Source organism: Diceros bicornis, chromosome 15 (genome assembly GCF_020826845.1).
Source record: "Diceros bicornis minor isolate mBicDic1 chromosome 15, mDicBic1.mat.cur, whole genome shotgun sequence".
Taxonomy (NCBI): domain Eukaryota; kingdom Metazoa; phylum Chordata; class Mammalia; order Perissodactyla; family Rhinocerotidae; genus Diceros; species Diceros bicornis.
The window spans coordinates 67,005,056-67,021,338 of NC_080754.1; the positions used below are offsets into that span (position 1 = coordinate 67,005,056).

A 16,283-nucleotide genomic window follows, 5' to 3' on the forward strand; every position below is an offset into this window, starting at 1 on the left:
TTGTTCTGAAGTCTTTGTCACATAGTTCCTATATCTCCATTGCTTGGTCAGTCATTGGAATTTTATTCTTTTTCTTTGGGGGTGTGATGGGTTTTTGATTATTCATGATCCTTGTGGCCTTCCATTGGTGTCTGCAAATTTGAGGAAGTAGGCACCTCATCCACTCTTTACAGACTGGCTTTAGCAAACCAAAGCCTTCTCAGTCATCCCATCTAGGGGTCCTGTGTAGGCCATCTGGTAGTGTCCAGGTGCAGGCTTGCTGCTGGAGTCCTTGGGCAGCCTGGTACTGGGGTGAGTGGAAAGCTTGGGTCTATGGTATTGTGTCTGGCCCTGGGCACAGCTGGGACCCTGAGTTCATGAGTAGCCCCACTGGAGCCTGGTTTGGCAGGTCCTCATTGAGAGCCTGCAGCCACAGGAGTCATCCAGGGCCATGAGAGTTCGCCAGTGCTGGGATGAGCTGAGAGCCTTGGTTCATGGGAGACTGCAAGGAGCCTGGCACCACGAGAGACAGCTTGTGCTGTGGTAGGCCAGATGTCTGGATTCCTGGGAGCCTGCTGGGATCCTGGGGCCACAGGAGCTGCCTGAGGCTGCAGAAGCCAGCAGGCACTGGGTCAAGATGGAAGCCTGGGTTCATGGGAACCTGCCGGTGCCTGGTGCCATGGGAGCTGCCTGGGGCCGCCTGAGTCAGCAAGCACCTGGGTAAACTGGGGGCCTGATTTTGTGGGAGCCTGCCAGGGGCCTGGTTCCTTGAGAGCTGTCTATGGCTCCTGGAACTGGCAGGTGGTGTGGTGAGCCATGGGCCTGAGTTCCCCAGCAGCTCTTGGGGAGCCTGGTGCCATGGAATCTACCTGGGGTTGCTGGAGCCAGCAAGTGCTGGAGTGACTTGGGGTCTTGGGGGTGTGGGAGCCTACTGGGTGCCCTGGTACAAAAGCTGCCTGTGACTGAGTGTTGCCTGTGGCTGCCTGGAGTACGCAGGAACTTGGGTGAGCCAGCGTCTGGATTCACCAGAGCCCACAAGGAACCTGGTGCCAAGGACACCACTTGTGGTCACAAGAGCCACCTTGGGCTGTTTAAGATGGCAGCCCCTAGGCTGAGATGGGGCCCTGGGTTCCCAGGAGCCTGGTGGGAGCCTGGTGTCAAGGATGCTGCTTGAGGCCACCAGAGCTGGCATGCTCCAGGGTGAGCCAGGGGCCTGCATTTGCAGAAACTTACAGGGAGCCAGCTAGGTCCACGGGAGTCAGCCTGGCATTGGGGTAGGCTGGCTAAGGTCAGGCAGAGTGGAGAAGTCCCTTCTCGTTGGGAGGTGTTTGATTACTGATTCAATCTGCTTATTTGTTATTGATCTGTTCAAGATTTCTATTTCTTCATGATTCAGCTTTCATAGGTTGTTTCTAGGAATTTATCTATTTTGTCTAGGTTACCCAATTTATGAGTGTACACTAGTTCAGAATAGTCTCTTCTGATCTTTTTCTTTCTGAAGCATCAGTTGTAATGCCTCCTTTTTCATTTCTGATTTAGTTTGAGTCATCTTTCTTTGTTTTCCTAGATATTTTATCTAAGAGTTTCTCAATTTTATTTTTTCCAAAACTCTACTTTTACTTTTATTGATCTTCCATACTGTCTTTCAATTTTTTGCCACTCTCCTCTTGGTGACTTCCGTCCTTCTGCTAACTTTGGGTTTCATTTTTTTCTTTTGTTAATGCTGTGTGTTGTAAGTCAGGTTCTTTCTTTGACATCTTTCTTCTCTTATAATGTACAAGTTTATCACTATAAACTGTCCTCTTACTACTACTTTTTCTGCATCCTAGAAGTTTTGGTTGTTTATTGTTTCTTTCTTTCTTTTTTTTTTTTTTTTGCTGAGGAAGATTGGCCCTGTGCTCACATCTGCCAATCCTCTTTTATTTTATTTTATTTTTTTTTTGCTGAGGAAGACTGGCCCTGGGCTAACATCCGTGCCCATCTTCCTCCACTTTATATGGGACGCTGCCACAGCATAGCTTGCCAAGCGGTGCGTCGGTGCACACCCAGGATCTGAGCCGGCGAACCACGGGCTGCCACAGTGGAGCACACACACTTAACCACTTGCGCCACCGGACCGGCCCCTATTGTTTCTTTTTGTATGTTTTGAGCTATTTTCTAATTTCCCTTTTGATTTTTTCTTTGATCTACCTTTTCTTGTGTGTGAGGAAGATCAGCCCTGAGCTAACATCCATGCCAATCCTCCTCTTTTTGCTGAGGAAGACCGGCCCAGAGCTATCATCCTTGCCCATCTTCCTCCACTTTATGTGAGATGCCACTACAACATGGTCTGACAAGCATGCATCGGTGCGTGCCCAGGATCCGAACCCGGGCCACCAGCAGCGAAGCACATGCACTTAACCGCTACAGCACCTGTCAGCCCCCGATCTACTTTTAAGTTTAAGAGTTTTTGTTGAACTTCCACGTATTATGAATGTTCCAGTTTTCCTTCTGTTATTGACTTCTGGTTTCATGCCACTGTGTTTAGAAAAGTTACCTGGTATTATTTCAGTCTTCTTAATCTTGTTAAGACTTGTTTTGTGACCTAACACGTGATCTGTTCTGCAAAATAGTCTGTGTGCCCATGAGAAGAGTGTGCATTTTGTTGCTGTCCAGTAAAATGTTCTGTGTGTGTCTGATAGCTCCATTTAGTATTTAATGTTTTCATGTCTGCTATTTCCTGTTTTCTGTCTGGATATTCTATCCATTGTTAAAAGTGGGTCTTTGATGTCTCCTACTATTTGCAACTTATATAAGTGAGAAGGCTCTTATTTTGAGAATATATAAAGATCTCTTAGAACTCAATTATAAAAGACAAGTCAATGAAACGGGGTAAGCAACTGGAATAGGAAATACATAGATGGCCAATAAGCACAAGATAGTTGCTCAGTATCATTAATTATTAGGAAAATGCAAAATCAAAGCACAATGTGATACTATTTCATGCTCAAAATGAAGGCTATATTCAACATAATGGAAAATAACAAGTGTTGGTAAAGATGTGGAGAAAGGGAAACCCACATACATTACTGGTGGGAAAGTCAAATGATGCAGCCACTGCAGAAAACAACTTGGCATTTTCTAAAATCTTAAACCTAGAATTACCATTGACCTGGAGAGGCCCATGGTAGATATGTCCAAAAGAGCAAACTTGCCCATAGACATTCAAAGCAACAGTGTTCACAATGGTCCAAAAGTGGAACAAACCCAAATTTCTATCCAGTTATCACTGCATAAACCAAATGTGGCCTATTCATAATATAGGATATTATAAGCCATAAAAATGAATTAAGTAATGCTACATACTAGGCCATGGGTGAACCTTGAAACATGTGTGCTCACTGAAGCCATCCACAAAGGCAATAGATAACATGATGCCATTTGAATGAACTGTCCAGAATAGGGAAATCCATAGGGGGAGAAAACAGATGAGTTGTTTCCATGGGTTTGGGTTAGCAGAAAATAGAGTGTGAATGAGTATGGGTTTGTTTGGGGGTGTTGAAAATGTTCTGGAATTAAATAGTGGTGATAGCCACACGACATAATCATTGTGCTAAAAGCCACAGAAATGTATACTTTGAAATGCTTAAAACGGTGTATTCTACGTTAAGCAGATTTTCCACATAAAAATTTTGAATTTTTAAAGTTAATCAGGGTATTGGTTAATTTTAAGTTGGTTAGTATATTTAATAAGTGTAATTAATGGAGTTATTAGGAGTATGGCAGGTTGTAGCCAAGAGAGTGAACATCCGACGAGGGCTATAGTAAGAAATCCTATGATTATACAAGCAACAATCTAAAATCCAGTCCATTTCCATTGTCCACAACATGGAGAGACCAGCCATGAAAATAGGTCAGTGATCTCGGGGGCCTTTGGTATCTATTCAAAGATTTGGGTAATATTATGCAATATTTTAACCTCTTGGGCAATTTGGTGGAGGTAGGTTTGAACTTCTCTGTTGATGTACACTCAGAAAGTGGTTCTAGGAAAGGCACCAACCCCTCCTTCCTTGGCCAGTATAGACAGTCTAGGGCCAGGCCATTTTCTAAAACCATTTAGGCGAGAGACTCATGAGACTGTTGTTCAAGGGCTAGGATATGTTCTTATGGAGTTGTTGTCCATGTTGTGTTAAGGTTGTTGATACCTCTTAGTTGCCTCAGTTTCCTGATTTTGTGTGGGTAGGGCCACCACACCTGTGCCCAGTCCAGTCAGTCAATCCTAGTAGAACTGAACACCCAGTGCTATAGGACTGACATTGTTTCTATGGGTTGATGGTAGCTAGTCAGAGCAGGAAACTCAAAGGACATGCGACCTGAGAGAAGCAGGCTGAGAGAGAGACAATAATGCATTACACAATATAGCCTGGAGAAAGCTGTTCACGGGGTTGGGGAAGAGAGAAGCTCACTGGATGAGAGCCTTGTGATATCAGCCCACAGTAAAACCCAAAAGTGGATGCTCCTGGTGTGAAATATTCCTTAGGTGTCTTGATGTAAAACCAGTAATTTGCACCCATTCACTGGTTACCTGTGCTATATGATTTCAGAGGTTATGGTTAAAGTGTTTGTGGGCCAAGAGCTGTCTGGGCCTGGGCACAAAATCACCAAGGTGGCCTCAAAGTCTGCCCCAAAATGACCCCTCAAGGAGCAGTTGGGGCAGAAAGTGCGGGGATAATTTTGAAGGAAGCCTGGGGCAAAGATGTTGTTGTTCGATGGAGTTGGCTACTAGTGAGTGTCTCCACAGGGTAAGCCCTTCATCTGGGGTACAGTAGGTGATTGGAGGCCAAGTGACAGACCCTGTGACTCCTGATTCCCAGTGCACGGGCAGCCCTCTCAGCCCACTGGACATAAATGGTGATGGTGTTTGTGAAGCATCTTGATGGCTGTATGGAAGGTATAGGGGACGTGTGGTGGGAGATGCCATGATAGTATCGGGAGGAGCTGTGTGTGAGATTACGGTGTTGAAGGGGAAGGATTGGAGGCAGGTGCAGTGGGTGTGTGACCAACAATGGTCAGTGAAAGGACAGCTGGGGTGTAACTGGGGAAATCAAGGACCAACAGAAGTCATGTGTTTAAAACAAGACACCAGGGCCTGCCCAGTGGCTTAGCGGTTAAGTGCGCATGCTCCGCTACTGGGGGCCCGGGTTCGGATCCTGGGTGCGCACTGACTGGCACACCCGGTCCTTGCAAATTTCCCACATGCATTTTACATGCATTTTCTCTTCTGTTGATGGTCGATGAGTTCTAAGGAAATGGTGAAGGCACAGTGAGGAGGAATTGTGGGTTTCTGCACGACTACCTCTAGGAGTGCCGCCCCCTCAACCTGAACAACCACCCGGCACTGCTAGAAATGAAAGACATCCCATCACCATGGATTGGAAGACTCCTTATTGTGACGATGTCAACATTATCCAAAGAGATCAACAAATCCAGTGCAGTCCTTACCAAAATCCCAAGGACGTTTTGTGCTGAAATAGAAAAAAACCCATCCTAAAATTCTTATGGAATCTCAAGTAAGCCCAGATACCAAAAATAATCTTGAAAGAAGGTACTAAGTTGGAGGACTGATTCTTCCTGATTGAAAACTTACTACAAATCTACAGTATCAAAACTGCATTGTCATAGCATAAAGACAGACATATTGACCAATGGAAACAGAATTGAGAGCCCAGAAATTAACCCTCGCTCATGTGATCAAACAATGTTTGACAAGGGTGCCAAGATTATTCAAAGGGGAAAAGCCTTTTCAACAAGTTGTGCTGGAAAATGTGGATATCTACATGCAAAAGAATCAACTTGGACCCTTACCTAACACCATATACAAAGCTTAATTCCCAATAGATCAAAGACCTAAATGTAAGAGCTAAAACTATAATACTCTTAGAAGAAAACATAAGACAAAACTTTACAAGATTGGATTTGGTAATGATTTCAAGGATATGACCCCCAAGGAGCAGCCAATAAAATAAGAAAATACACATGCTGGACTTCATGGATATTAAAAAGTTTTGTATCTCAAAAGACATTATCAACAGTAAAAGCACAACTCACAGGATGGGTGACCATATTTGCAAACCATGTGTCTGACAAGGGCTTAATATCCAGAATAGATAGAGAACTCCTAAACTCAACAACAAAAATCAAACAACCCAAATCAAATTTGAACAAAGTACATGAGTAGACGTTTCCTCAAAGAAGATCTGCAAATAACCAACAAGCATATGAAAAGACGCTCATCATCACTAATCATTAGGGAAATGCAAATCAGAAATACAGTGAGAGACCACCTCACATTCATCGATCAAAAAAAAAAAAAAAAGATGGCATCCAAAAAAAAAAAAAAAGAAGAAGAAGAAGAAAAAGAATAGAACCAGTGTTGGTCAAGTTGTGGAGAAGTTGGAACCCTTGTGCACTGTCTTGGGAAGATAAAATATATAGTTGCTGTAGAAATCAGTATAGCAATTCCTAAAAAAAAATTAAAAATATAATTATATACGACCCAGCAATTTCAATTCTGGGTATATACGCCCCCAAAGAGTTGAAAGCATATTCTTCAAAACATATTTCAACACCCATATTCATAGCATCAGTATTCATAATAGGTAAAACATAGAAGCCACCCAAGTATCATAACCGAGGAAGGGCTCGCTGCCCAATGCACCCCTTAAGCCAACCATGAGATACCGCTCTTGTAGAAGGGAAAAAGCTTTATTACGAGGTTGGCCAGCAGGGAGACAGGAGCCAAAGGTTAAATCCTTCTCCCCAATGGGCAGTTGAAAGGGCTTTTTAAGGGCAAAGGAGTGGGTGCGGGAGGTTGGGAACAGTCCTACGCATTTTGCGCAAGTAGATTTTCATGTTCTGTCATACATCCCACGTTCAAAAGGTAGTGTCCTTAACATGATTGGCAGCTGAGTTCTTGGTCCCCTACGTCATCCTCCAGTCACTTGACTCAAACAGCAGTGATGGTTTGAGTCTTGCCAGCCGTCTTGTGGTCTCACTGGTTCAAACCAGTTGAAACTTGCTCAAGGAGGAAAAACGGAGTTTCTGAAAAACAACTCATGGCCCAAGACTAGATCCTTAGTAAATATATGGAACGTGGCTTAAGAAAGTAGTCTCCAGGGGACCGTTGATAAAAGTCTGGTTGGGGCCCCATTTTATTTTGGGCTTGGTTTTGGGCCCGGCTAGGCTATCTGTCCAGGGATGTATGGATATGCAAAATGTGGTATATACATAAAATGGCATATTATTCATCCTTAACAAAGGAAGGAAAGTCTAAGATATGGCACACCATGGATGAACCTTCAGGATATTACTCTAAATGAAATAAGCCAGTCACAAAAATACAACCTTGTGTGATTTCCCTTCTATGAGGTTGCTGAAATCGCTAGATTCAGAGAGACACAAAGTAGAATGGTGTTTGCCAGGGGCTGGGAGGAGGAGGAATGGGGGGTTATTCATGAATGGGTATAGAGTTTCAGTTTTGTAGGATGAAAAGACTTCTAAAGATGGATCGTGGTGATGATTGCACAACAATATTAATGTCTTCAATACACTTAAAACATACTTAATGTATCTATGGGGCCTGATGACTTGTCCTGGCTGAGCACACGCTTGTGCTGTTGCACATCTTACCCCTCACTGTGCAGTTGGGAAACTAGCCCAGAAAGAGGCAAGTACTGGCCCAGACCACAGGAGGTGGTCCGGGTCCCAAAGACTAGACAGAGCTCCAGCTTCCTTGGCCAAGGCTCCGCCCCTTCCCTCAGGTCTCCTTTGGCAATGAGAGGCATTAAGATCTTAGAGGATTGCTGCCCACCCCTCTCCATATGAGGTCATTTTCCTCTCCTCATCATAGCATGTGCATAGGCACCCCTACTCACACTGAATTCTCATGTAGGGGCCATGGAGGTGCAATCAAGAAAGAGCTGACCCGGAGGAAGTGACAAGAGCCAGGAGGGAGAGAGATGGGAGGCAGATCTCCCAGGGGACCATGGCATTCCTTCTCCTAGATACATGCCCAGAGATGGGCAGAGGAATCCCTAAGGTTCCTAGGTTTCTGCCTATCTGTCTGTTCCAGACCCATCCTTGGCCCAGCCTGGGGAGCACAGGACTGGGATCCTGCAGTCCACCTCTGTGGGCACCCAGAACTGTGATGAGCCCATCCTCCCCTTGTGTAGGCATTGGGAACAGGAGAGAATACCTCAGTGAGGGTCCTCCTGTATAAAATGGAGTGCATCCAGCAGGTGACTCCAAGTGTTCCATGCACTCGCAATGTGTCTGTTGGACTAGGTTCTCTGTTGATGACCTACTGTGCTCTGAAATGTTGAGAAGATGCTTTCCACCCACTTGAGATCATTTAGAACTGAGGAGACATGGGGGCATAGGTGGATGAGAACTGGGTATAAGGAAGAAGATGCCAGAGCACTGGACACCAAGTCTAGAGATGAGGGAGAAGACCAGTTCTTGTTGGATCCTCAGGGTCCTCATCTGGAGGCAGGGGGGAGTCATTGTCCTGGTTGAGGTTGGATGCCTCAGGAATGAAGAAGACACCTGGTGGGGGACAGCAAGATGGGGGGAAAGGTAGGCTCCCAAGATTTACCCCACTCTCTCGAAGCCGACAGGTCCTGCTCCTTTACCTCTGGGACCCTGGAGAGCCTCTGCCTTGAGGACATCTGAAGAATGGTTCCTTTCTGTTTGGTGGAGTTTTGGTGAGGGCTGCAGTGCTAGTGCTGGCCACCAGGGGGCGGGCAGCCTCTTGTGTCAGTGGCGGCAAGTTAGAATTTGTTTTTATTTTTTTCAGTTGTATTGAGATATACTTGATATACAGCACTATGCAAGTTAACATTGCTGTGTGGTACATTTGAAAGTTGCTAAGAAAGTAGATCCTAAAACTTCTCATCACCAGGAAAAAATCTTTTATGTTTGCTTGGTGATTGATGTTAACTAAACTTATTTTGGTAACCATTACATAATATACATATACATCAAGTCCTTTCCTTCTCCTGTAAACCTGGAATTTACACGGTGTCCACTGAACTTTTCTTGACCTCCTGGAGCAGAGAAGAGTCAAGCAGAGGTCTTTCTGGCTGTCCCTCTGCCTCAGAAACAACTTGTACCTCCTATTTCTAGTGTTCATCTCCACAATCACAGTTGGTCAGAAGCAGGGTGAGGGGTGCAAGATCTTCCCATGTACTCATTCAGCAGCTGTGCACTGAGCACTCACCCTGTGCCAGGTGCCCTGGTGGGCCAAAGTGCAGGATGAAAATGACCAAGTGGTCCCTGCCTGCCAGGAGCTCACAGTCTAGAGGGGAAATGGACAAAAGCAAAAACAGGAGCAAGAAAAGAGCAAGTGCTGCAGAGAAACACATCAGGGGGCTGTGAGGGAGGGCTGGGCATCACTGGGTAGGAGGGTCTGAAAGGCCTCACTGGGGTGATGTTTTCTGGGACCAGAATGACAAGAGGGAGCCAGCCCTTCAGGGGTCTGGGAGCAGTGTGTCAGGGAGATGGCACCACTGGTCCTGAGTCTCACATGCAGAAGTGAGTTTGGCCAGAGGAGGTTAGAAATATGGCCAGTGCAGCTGGAGGGAGGCTGGGAGGAGAGAACAGGAGCTGGGGTGGAAGGTAGGGCCAGGGCCTGGTAGGCTGTGTCAGTTACCTTTCCCTCTCTGACTTCATTGCCCCTAACCTTGCATTTCAAAGCTACAAATGTTGACTATGTCACAATTTGTGTGGATCAGCAATCAGGCACGTTTTAGCTGGGTGCCTCTGCCTCACTGAGTTGAACAGGTTGGTGCTGTGGCCTCAACTGAGGCTCAACTGGGGGAGGACTAGCCCCAAAGTTCACTCTCAGACTTCAGGGTTCAGTTTGGACTGAGAGTTTAAGTTTCTTTCTGTCTGTTGGCCTGGGCACACCCGTGCTTTTCTCCTCTATAGGCCTCCACATTGGGCAGTCCCAAAACACTGGTATTTGATTCCTCAGTTACAAGGATTCCACAGAGAGAGAGAGAGATGAAACATGAAAGATGGAGTAAGAGGAAATGAGAGACTTGTGTAGTTAAAATTTAGACAAGACATCCGATCACTTTGGCTGTTATTATGTTCAGAAGCCAGTTACTAACTACTTAGTGGTTCCACGGGGATGGCTATACCATGGGTGGGGCTTACTGGGTACCACTGTGGAGGCTGCCCACCTCATAGGCCAAGATGAGGCACTTGGGTCTCATTCTCCATAAAACAGTAAACAATTGAATGGTTTAATGCCACAGGATGGCAGTATCTAAATTTCCATTAGTTTCAACCCCCTCATGATGCTGACCTGAAAGTGAGGCCAAGTTGGGAGTGACTGTTCCAATATCACATTGCTAGATCCCAGGCCTGTTTTGAGTGGTGTTCTGTGCTACCTGTCACCCCTTCTTGTTATTCTTCCATCTCTAATTTTGTGCCTTATGTACATGTGACACCAGCCCACAGGGGTAAGAGATATTATCTCATATACACCAGGTGAGGTCCCTAGGAAGTAGATTCTAGCCTGATCCCCCTGGTGTAGGTTTGGAGACTGGGGAGGACCTGAGAGGCACAGGGACTATCCCAGGATGAAGAACTGGTAAGTTAAAGGATGTCTGCATTCATCTCTGTCTCCTCAAAGCAAGGACCTGAGTTAGGTTTCTAGGGAGCTGGGGCTAGGGCTGTGTAGGCTCCTTGTGTACAGTTCAGGAAGTGACATGAGAGAGGAGGGTGAGCAGCCCGGACTCAGGGGGCAGCTCTGGAGAAATCTGATTGAGGTAAGGGGTCCAGGTATAGGAATCTTGAAAAATGACCCCATCTCCTTGGTCCTAGGCCTCAACAGATCTTTGAACTCTGGTAACCAGGCACCCACAGGCCCCCATCCAGCTCACTTGACGGGAGACAGTCAAGAGGCAAAAATGTTTTGTTGTTGTATCCCAACTTTTGCAGGATCTGGGCTCAAAAAACCCCAGAAAAAGAATCTTTTTGATTGTTGCCTACATTGGCTCAGCCTTCATCCCTGACGCCTCTGGGTGTCTGACAGGAGGCAGTGAAGGGTAACATGAGGCAGCCCAGGAAATGTTAGTGCAGACCAGGACACAACGGTGATCCCACCTGATCAACCCCAAAATCCAGGCCCCTCATCGTGTGTTTGTGTGTGTTTGTGTGTCTGTGTGATGTGGGGAAGGCAGGGTATGTGGGGCAGGCCGTTCCTGGGCAGGAGCTGGTTGTTAGGTGTCGGAAGTCTGGTGGGTCTGTCATGTTCATACCCAGTCATGGCTGGCAGCATGAGAAGGTGAGCTGCTCAACTCGTATGTTATTGAGCCCTAGAGGTTTCATCTCCTTCCCTTCCTGACCAGAGTTCTTTGCCAGGATGCCCTCTGTGCCTGAACTGAGGAGCAGACTTTCTCTTGGGGGTTGACCACAGTGGCAGTGTGCAGGCAGCCCCTGATTCCCTCTGGCCCAGCTCCCAGGCAGTCTTTGCAGAACTCCACTCAGGAGGTCATCGAGTAGCTGCCCAATGGTTTCAAGTCCACCAACTCACTAGACAAGGGGCAGGTGCATGAGGCCACCCACACCATCCAGTGCTGATCTAAGATGAGAACAGGAGCAGAGGGCCTCCACACTCAGGACCTTGAGATGATGGGGTTGGACCAGAACTAGGGTGGGACCAGTCAGGGGCTGTCTCTTTTTCAAGCTAAAGGGGATGTACATGCAGGAAACCTTGCCTGATTCAGAGCTGAGCTGCTGTGACCTTCTTTCCTTTGACTGGTGTGAGCTTCTGGAGGCCACTGAGGCAGAGCCAGAGGGTAAGGGGGACTGCAGGCTGGCTATTCCTGGAAGAGAAGTGGGATCTTTCCTGTATTTAGAAGGACACATGGAAAGTCAGCTATGTGAGTGAACCTTTCTCTTTATCCCGCTCCAGCGCCAGGTGCAGAGCTTCAGCCAGCAGCAGAAGCAGAGCAGTGGGCAGTGGTGGAGGTAGAGCTGTCTCCAGCTCTGTTGACATCACCCTTTCTAGCGCTGGAGCCAGCGTCCCCTCCATCAGCCTTATTGGAGCTGGAGCAAGGGCCAACATCGGCTCCAGCAGGAGTGGGAGCTGTTGAGCTGGAGTCACCTGGACCATCATTTCTAGTGGGAAGTCCATCTCCACCTGTGGCTAAGAAGCATGAGAAGCAGCCCAACCTACGGCCTTCAATCCTAAGCTGGTGGTGGAGCAGTTGACCGTGATGGATGCGGTGAGCAGCTGGGCTCTCAGGGTGGGTGGGGTAGGCCTTCACTCTGCCATCATTGCCCCAGACCTCATCCAGTCTCCTATGGTCTGGGCCCGAATCCTGGCTCCACCCCTTACCAACCATACGATCTGGGCAACTTTCTGAACCCCCAAACATTTGCTGTCCACCTGCAGACCGTAGAGGTGGACACTAACAGGACCTGCTGCACAGAGTGGCTGTGCCGGCTCCATGAGGTAGAAGAGACGGAAGGGTGAGCAAGGCCTGGCACATCAGTGGGGGAGGGGAACTCACTGTGTGCAGCCAGGTCCCTGATGGCCCAACCTTCTGCTCAGGAGGCTCAACAGCCTCAGGACTCATTAGACACCTGATGTGTGCTTCACTATGAGGGAGACAGACAAGGCCCGTGGTTGTAGCTGCCACAGGGGAATGTGCATCAGAATGGGGAGTGGGACCAGAAGGGGGATCATGTTGTTGGAAGATGCCCCCTTGGGATGAGCCAAGCTGAGCCACCATCTGGAGCTTGGAGTTAGCCAGGACGGGATGGATGTAAATGCCCCTCTCCCTTCCCTGCCAGTATTGGGTCCTGGGTCATCTTCTGCTGGGTGCCTGCAGTGACAGAGAAGAAAAGCCAGGGACTCGAACAAGGCTCAGGCCACATCATGAGCTTCCTGAGCTCCAGCTCTAAATTGTGACCCCTGTGTGGGACTTTGTGGGCTGTGGACACAGAGCTAGGGTGTGGCAATGCTGGGTGACACTCCCCCTGTTCCCCAGGAGCCCTTCCAGAAGGTGGTGCCCTCTCAGTGTCTGGGCTCCACCCGGGGCAAGAGGAACAAGCCCGGCAATGAGCACCTGGCACACACCGTCCGGGCCAATATCGACCACTTCAGAAGGGTGGCCAACCACGTCATCACCACCTGCCTCGGGGTCCCGAGCATGATGGCCCAGGACAGGGCGAGGGTGGTGGAGCGCTGGATCCAGGTGGCCCAGGTGTGCTGTGGCAGGCCCAGTGGAGCCCCTCTCTGGAGCCTTAGGAACTGCCTCCACCTTTATCAGCTCCCAGGATTGCAGTGTGTGGTCTAAGCCCCTGCAAGTCGCTAGGTCCTTCCTGCCAGGAGCACGCTGATCTTGACTCCAGGTCCCAGTGCGGGGATGCTCACTTCCTATGTGGCTCCCTCCTTGGGTTGAGCTAAAATCCTCCTCCTTGTGAGTGTTACACTTTGGGTCCTAAATGTGCCCTTCTGGGGCTCCCTGAACATCTGTCTAATCCAGGAGGGGAGATTTAAATAGAAGGGGACTGAAGCTAGAGCAAGCAGGGCTCCTGCGCCCCACCTCACAGCTCATTCTCTTCCCTTCCCCAGGAGTTCGAGATCCTGAAGAACTTCTCCTCGCCCCGCACTGTCATCTCTGCTCTGCAGAAAACATCCATATGCCACTTGAAGAACACATGGGGGAAGTTTCCTGGTGGGTAGTGCCCCTCTCCATAGGAGGACCAGGGTGGATGGGGGATCTCCTGAATGTCTGCCATTGGCCCCTCAGTCAGGTGGGAACTCCTGGGAGGCAGCAAATGATGGGGACAGGGCCTGGGCCTCAGCGGTGGGTCTCTAAGTCTCCCGGGGTCCTTAGTGCACCAGTTCTGCTTCAGGACTCGGTTTCCCTAAATGCCAGGTACTGGAGTGAGCCACATTGGATATTTTCAAGTGTTTATAGCAACAGAACTCTATGCCCAGTTGAAACTCAAAGTGGTCAAAAGAGAGCTGCTCTGTATAGCTGGGGAATGGATACCCCAGTGACCAACAGGAGAGCCCCCTCCCAGTCTCACGAGACCTTAGCGCTCAGAGGAGCTCAGTGAGAGCACTCCTCCAGGCAGTTTGAATCTCTCAGGTTGTCAAAGAAAAGGATATGCACTTAGACCCCTCACATTATCCCTAAATTTATCCTTCCCTCTTTCCCTTCCCCTCAGGGAGAGCTCTGAAAAATTTAAGGAGAGCTATAGCCAAGACGTGTCCTTGAACAGAGAACTGATGACCAAGGTAGAGTGGAGGCTGGGGGTCTGGAAAGAGAGGAGGGGCCGGGGGGGAGGGGGACTGAGCAAGCTGTGGTTTTGATAATTTCTCACTTGCACTTTCTCTGAAACGTTCCCGTCTATCTTGTCCAGATTAACAAGCAGAGGGATCTGTTCTGCCCATGGGCAGGTGGGGTGCCATTTTTGGGCAGGAGGCCTTGGTCATGGGACACAGTGGTGTTGGCTGGGCTGTTCCAGGACGAGTTGCCGAGCTGGCGCCATCTGCAGGTCTCTGGCTTCCACTCACGTCCATCCTGCTGGATATAGCTTCTTCCAGGCTGTTGGGTGGTTGGGTGGGTTTATCCCTCAGCCTAAACTTGTCCTCAAGAAGCCAGGCCCCTGCTGCTCCTTCTATCTTCACCATGTCTCCAAGGGGAGGGCACACTGCCTGCCCCAGGGACGGGCACAGCTAGGGATTCCCCTGGCCCAGGTGGACAAACAGGCTGCTCATCCTTGGATCTGAACAGCTGGACCAGAGACAGATGTGTGTGCATTGTGGGACTCCCCACTGGACCCCTAGAGCAGTCACTCGAGTCAACCACAGGAGTCTCACCTGAGTGCCTGGTTGTCAATGATATAGGCCCCAGGTGGCTTATGAGTAGCGTCTAGGCAACTGGTGGATTCTTAGTGGATCCTGCTGAAAGGACATTAGGAGCTTCATGTAAATGGGGAAGCAAAGCATCCTGTCACCCCCTTCCCTGTTGATCAGAGGTGGCACCTTGTGGGTCCAGTTCCTGAGTGGATAAAGAAAGAGTTCAGTGCAGGCGAATATCCTGAGTGGTTCTTTGGAGAGGAGAAGGGTTTGGCATTGCCTCTGTCCGGCATGGGGGCCAGACACTCCATGGGACTGGGGCAGGCAGGAGCCACTCAACAACCAGACTCCCAAGACACCCCATCCTCTCCATCCACGGCTCGGCCCAGGGCCAAGCTTTGAGAGCTCAGGGGACAGGACTGTTGTCAGTGGTGGGGCTGGGGGTTAGGCAAGGATGTTGGAACAGGGCCTCTGGCTGAGAGGGGCAAGCGGCCTCTCCTCTGTTGGCCCCTCAGCAACTCACTGCCCCTGTTTGGGCCTTTGTCTCCCCATCAGGGAAATGGAGGTATGGTGATTGTGTGGTGATTGTGTGGTGCAGGCCTCACATGGGGGTGATGATGTAAGAGGGAGGAAAAGAATGTGGGAGCTTTCTGCCTGCTCCACCTGGAGGGGTGAGGGCCAGAACAATGATGACAGTCATGCGACAGTGAGTCCTCAGGAGAACCTGTGAGGTAGCTGGAGTTCTCACGCTTTCTAGATGAGGAAACAGGCTCGGGGAGGCCAGGCCAAAAGCCCGAGCTCACACCCAGAGTGAGAGTTGGAGCTGGGCTTGTTCTGGAATCACAAGACCTTGCAGGGTGTAGTGGCATTAGTTCCAGTTCACTCGAGTCATATGTTCAGGGTCAGAGGCCAGTGGTGCTCGAGAGAAATGGGGTGAGGGGAGTATGGTCTCGCTGACACTGTCCTCGACTCTGGCAGGAGGGGCCCTCCACGTTTGCCCCCCGGAGAGCAACCCCCAGAGAGTGTAGGAGAAGCAGCAGCAGCAGCAGGTGAGTGTGCCTGTGGGGGAGGGGCTCTGCCCTCCCAGCTGGAGGCCTCAAATCAAGAGAGGAGGTCCCTTCCTCCTCGTGCCACAGTGTCTGAATCCCCCAGTAGAAGTGACCAGGAGGGGGGCCTGGAAGAGCTGGTGCAGGATGGGTTGTTGTGGGGAGGGCCAGGGACCGCATACCCTGTGATTTGCCAGAAGCCGGCCCTGGGAGGTGAGGAGGAGGAGTGTGGTGTTCTTGGGGTGTGAAGGGAGGAAGAATTGAGGGGAGGCTGCTAAGGGTCCTAGGCTGCTCCCCGTGGGAACCCTGGGGTGGGCCAGGAGGCTGAGGGTGAGGACTTTTCAGGGGAGGGTTTGCAGGGGGCCGACTTGAGAGCAAGGGCTCATCCCACC

General features: G+C 49.3%; 2 protein-coding genes across 9 annotated transcripts in view; both read left to right on the forward strand.

The window, feature by feature from the left end:
- Positions 1-16,283, forward strand: part of LOC131415035 (uncharacterized) — a 260,753-nt gene that overhangs the window by 243,846 nt on the left and 624 nt on the right. Inside the window, exons 1-4 of one of the 2 annotated variants that reach the window (XR_009222312.1) lie at positions 12,844-13,238; positions 13,610-13,712; positions 14,212-14,281; positions 15,824-15,894. Coding sequence is in view for 1 of the 2 variants with exons in the window: in XM_058556491.1 (XP_058412474.1) it covers positions 15,824-15,894 (71 nt within the window). In the remaining variant the exon portion in view is untranslated. Of the gene's footprint in view, positions 1-12,843; positions 13,239-13,609; positions 13,713-14,211; positions 14,282-15,823; positions 15,895-16,283 lie in introns of those variants that run through there. The other variant, XM_058556491.1, reaches the window with a different exon arrangement.
- LOC131415036 (ral-GDS-related protein-like) overlaps positions 1-16,283 on the forward strand; it is a 151,519-nt gene that overhangs the window by 11,596 nt on the left and 123,640 nt on the right. The window lies entirely within an intron of this gene.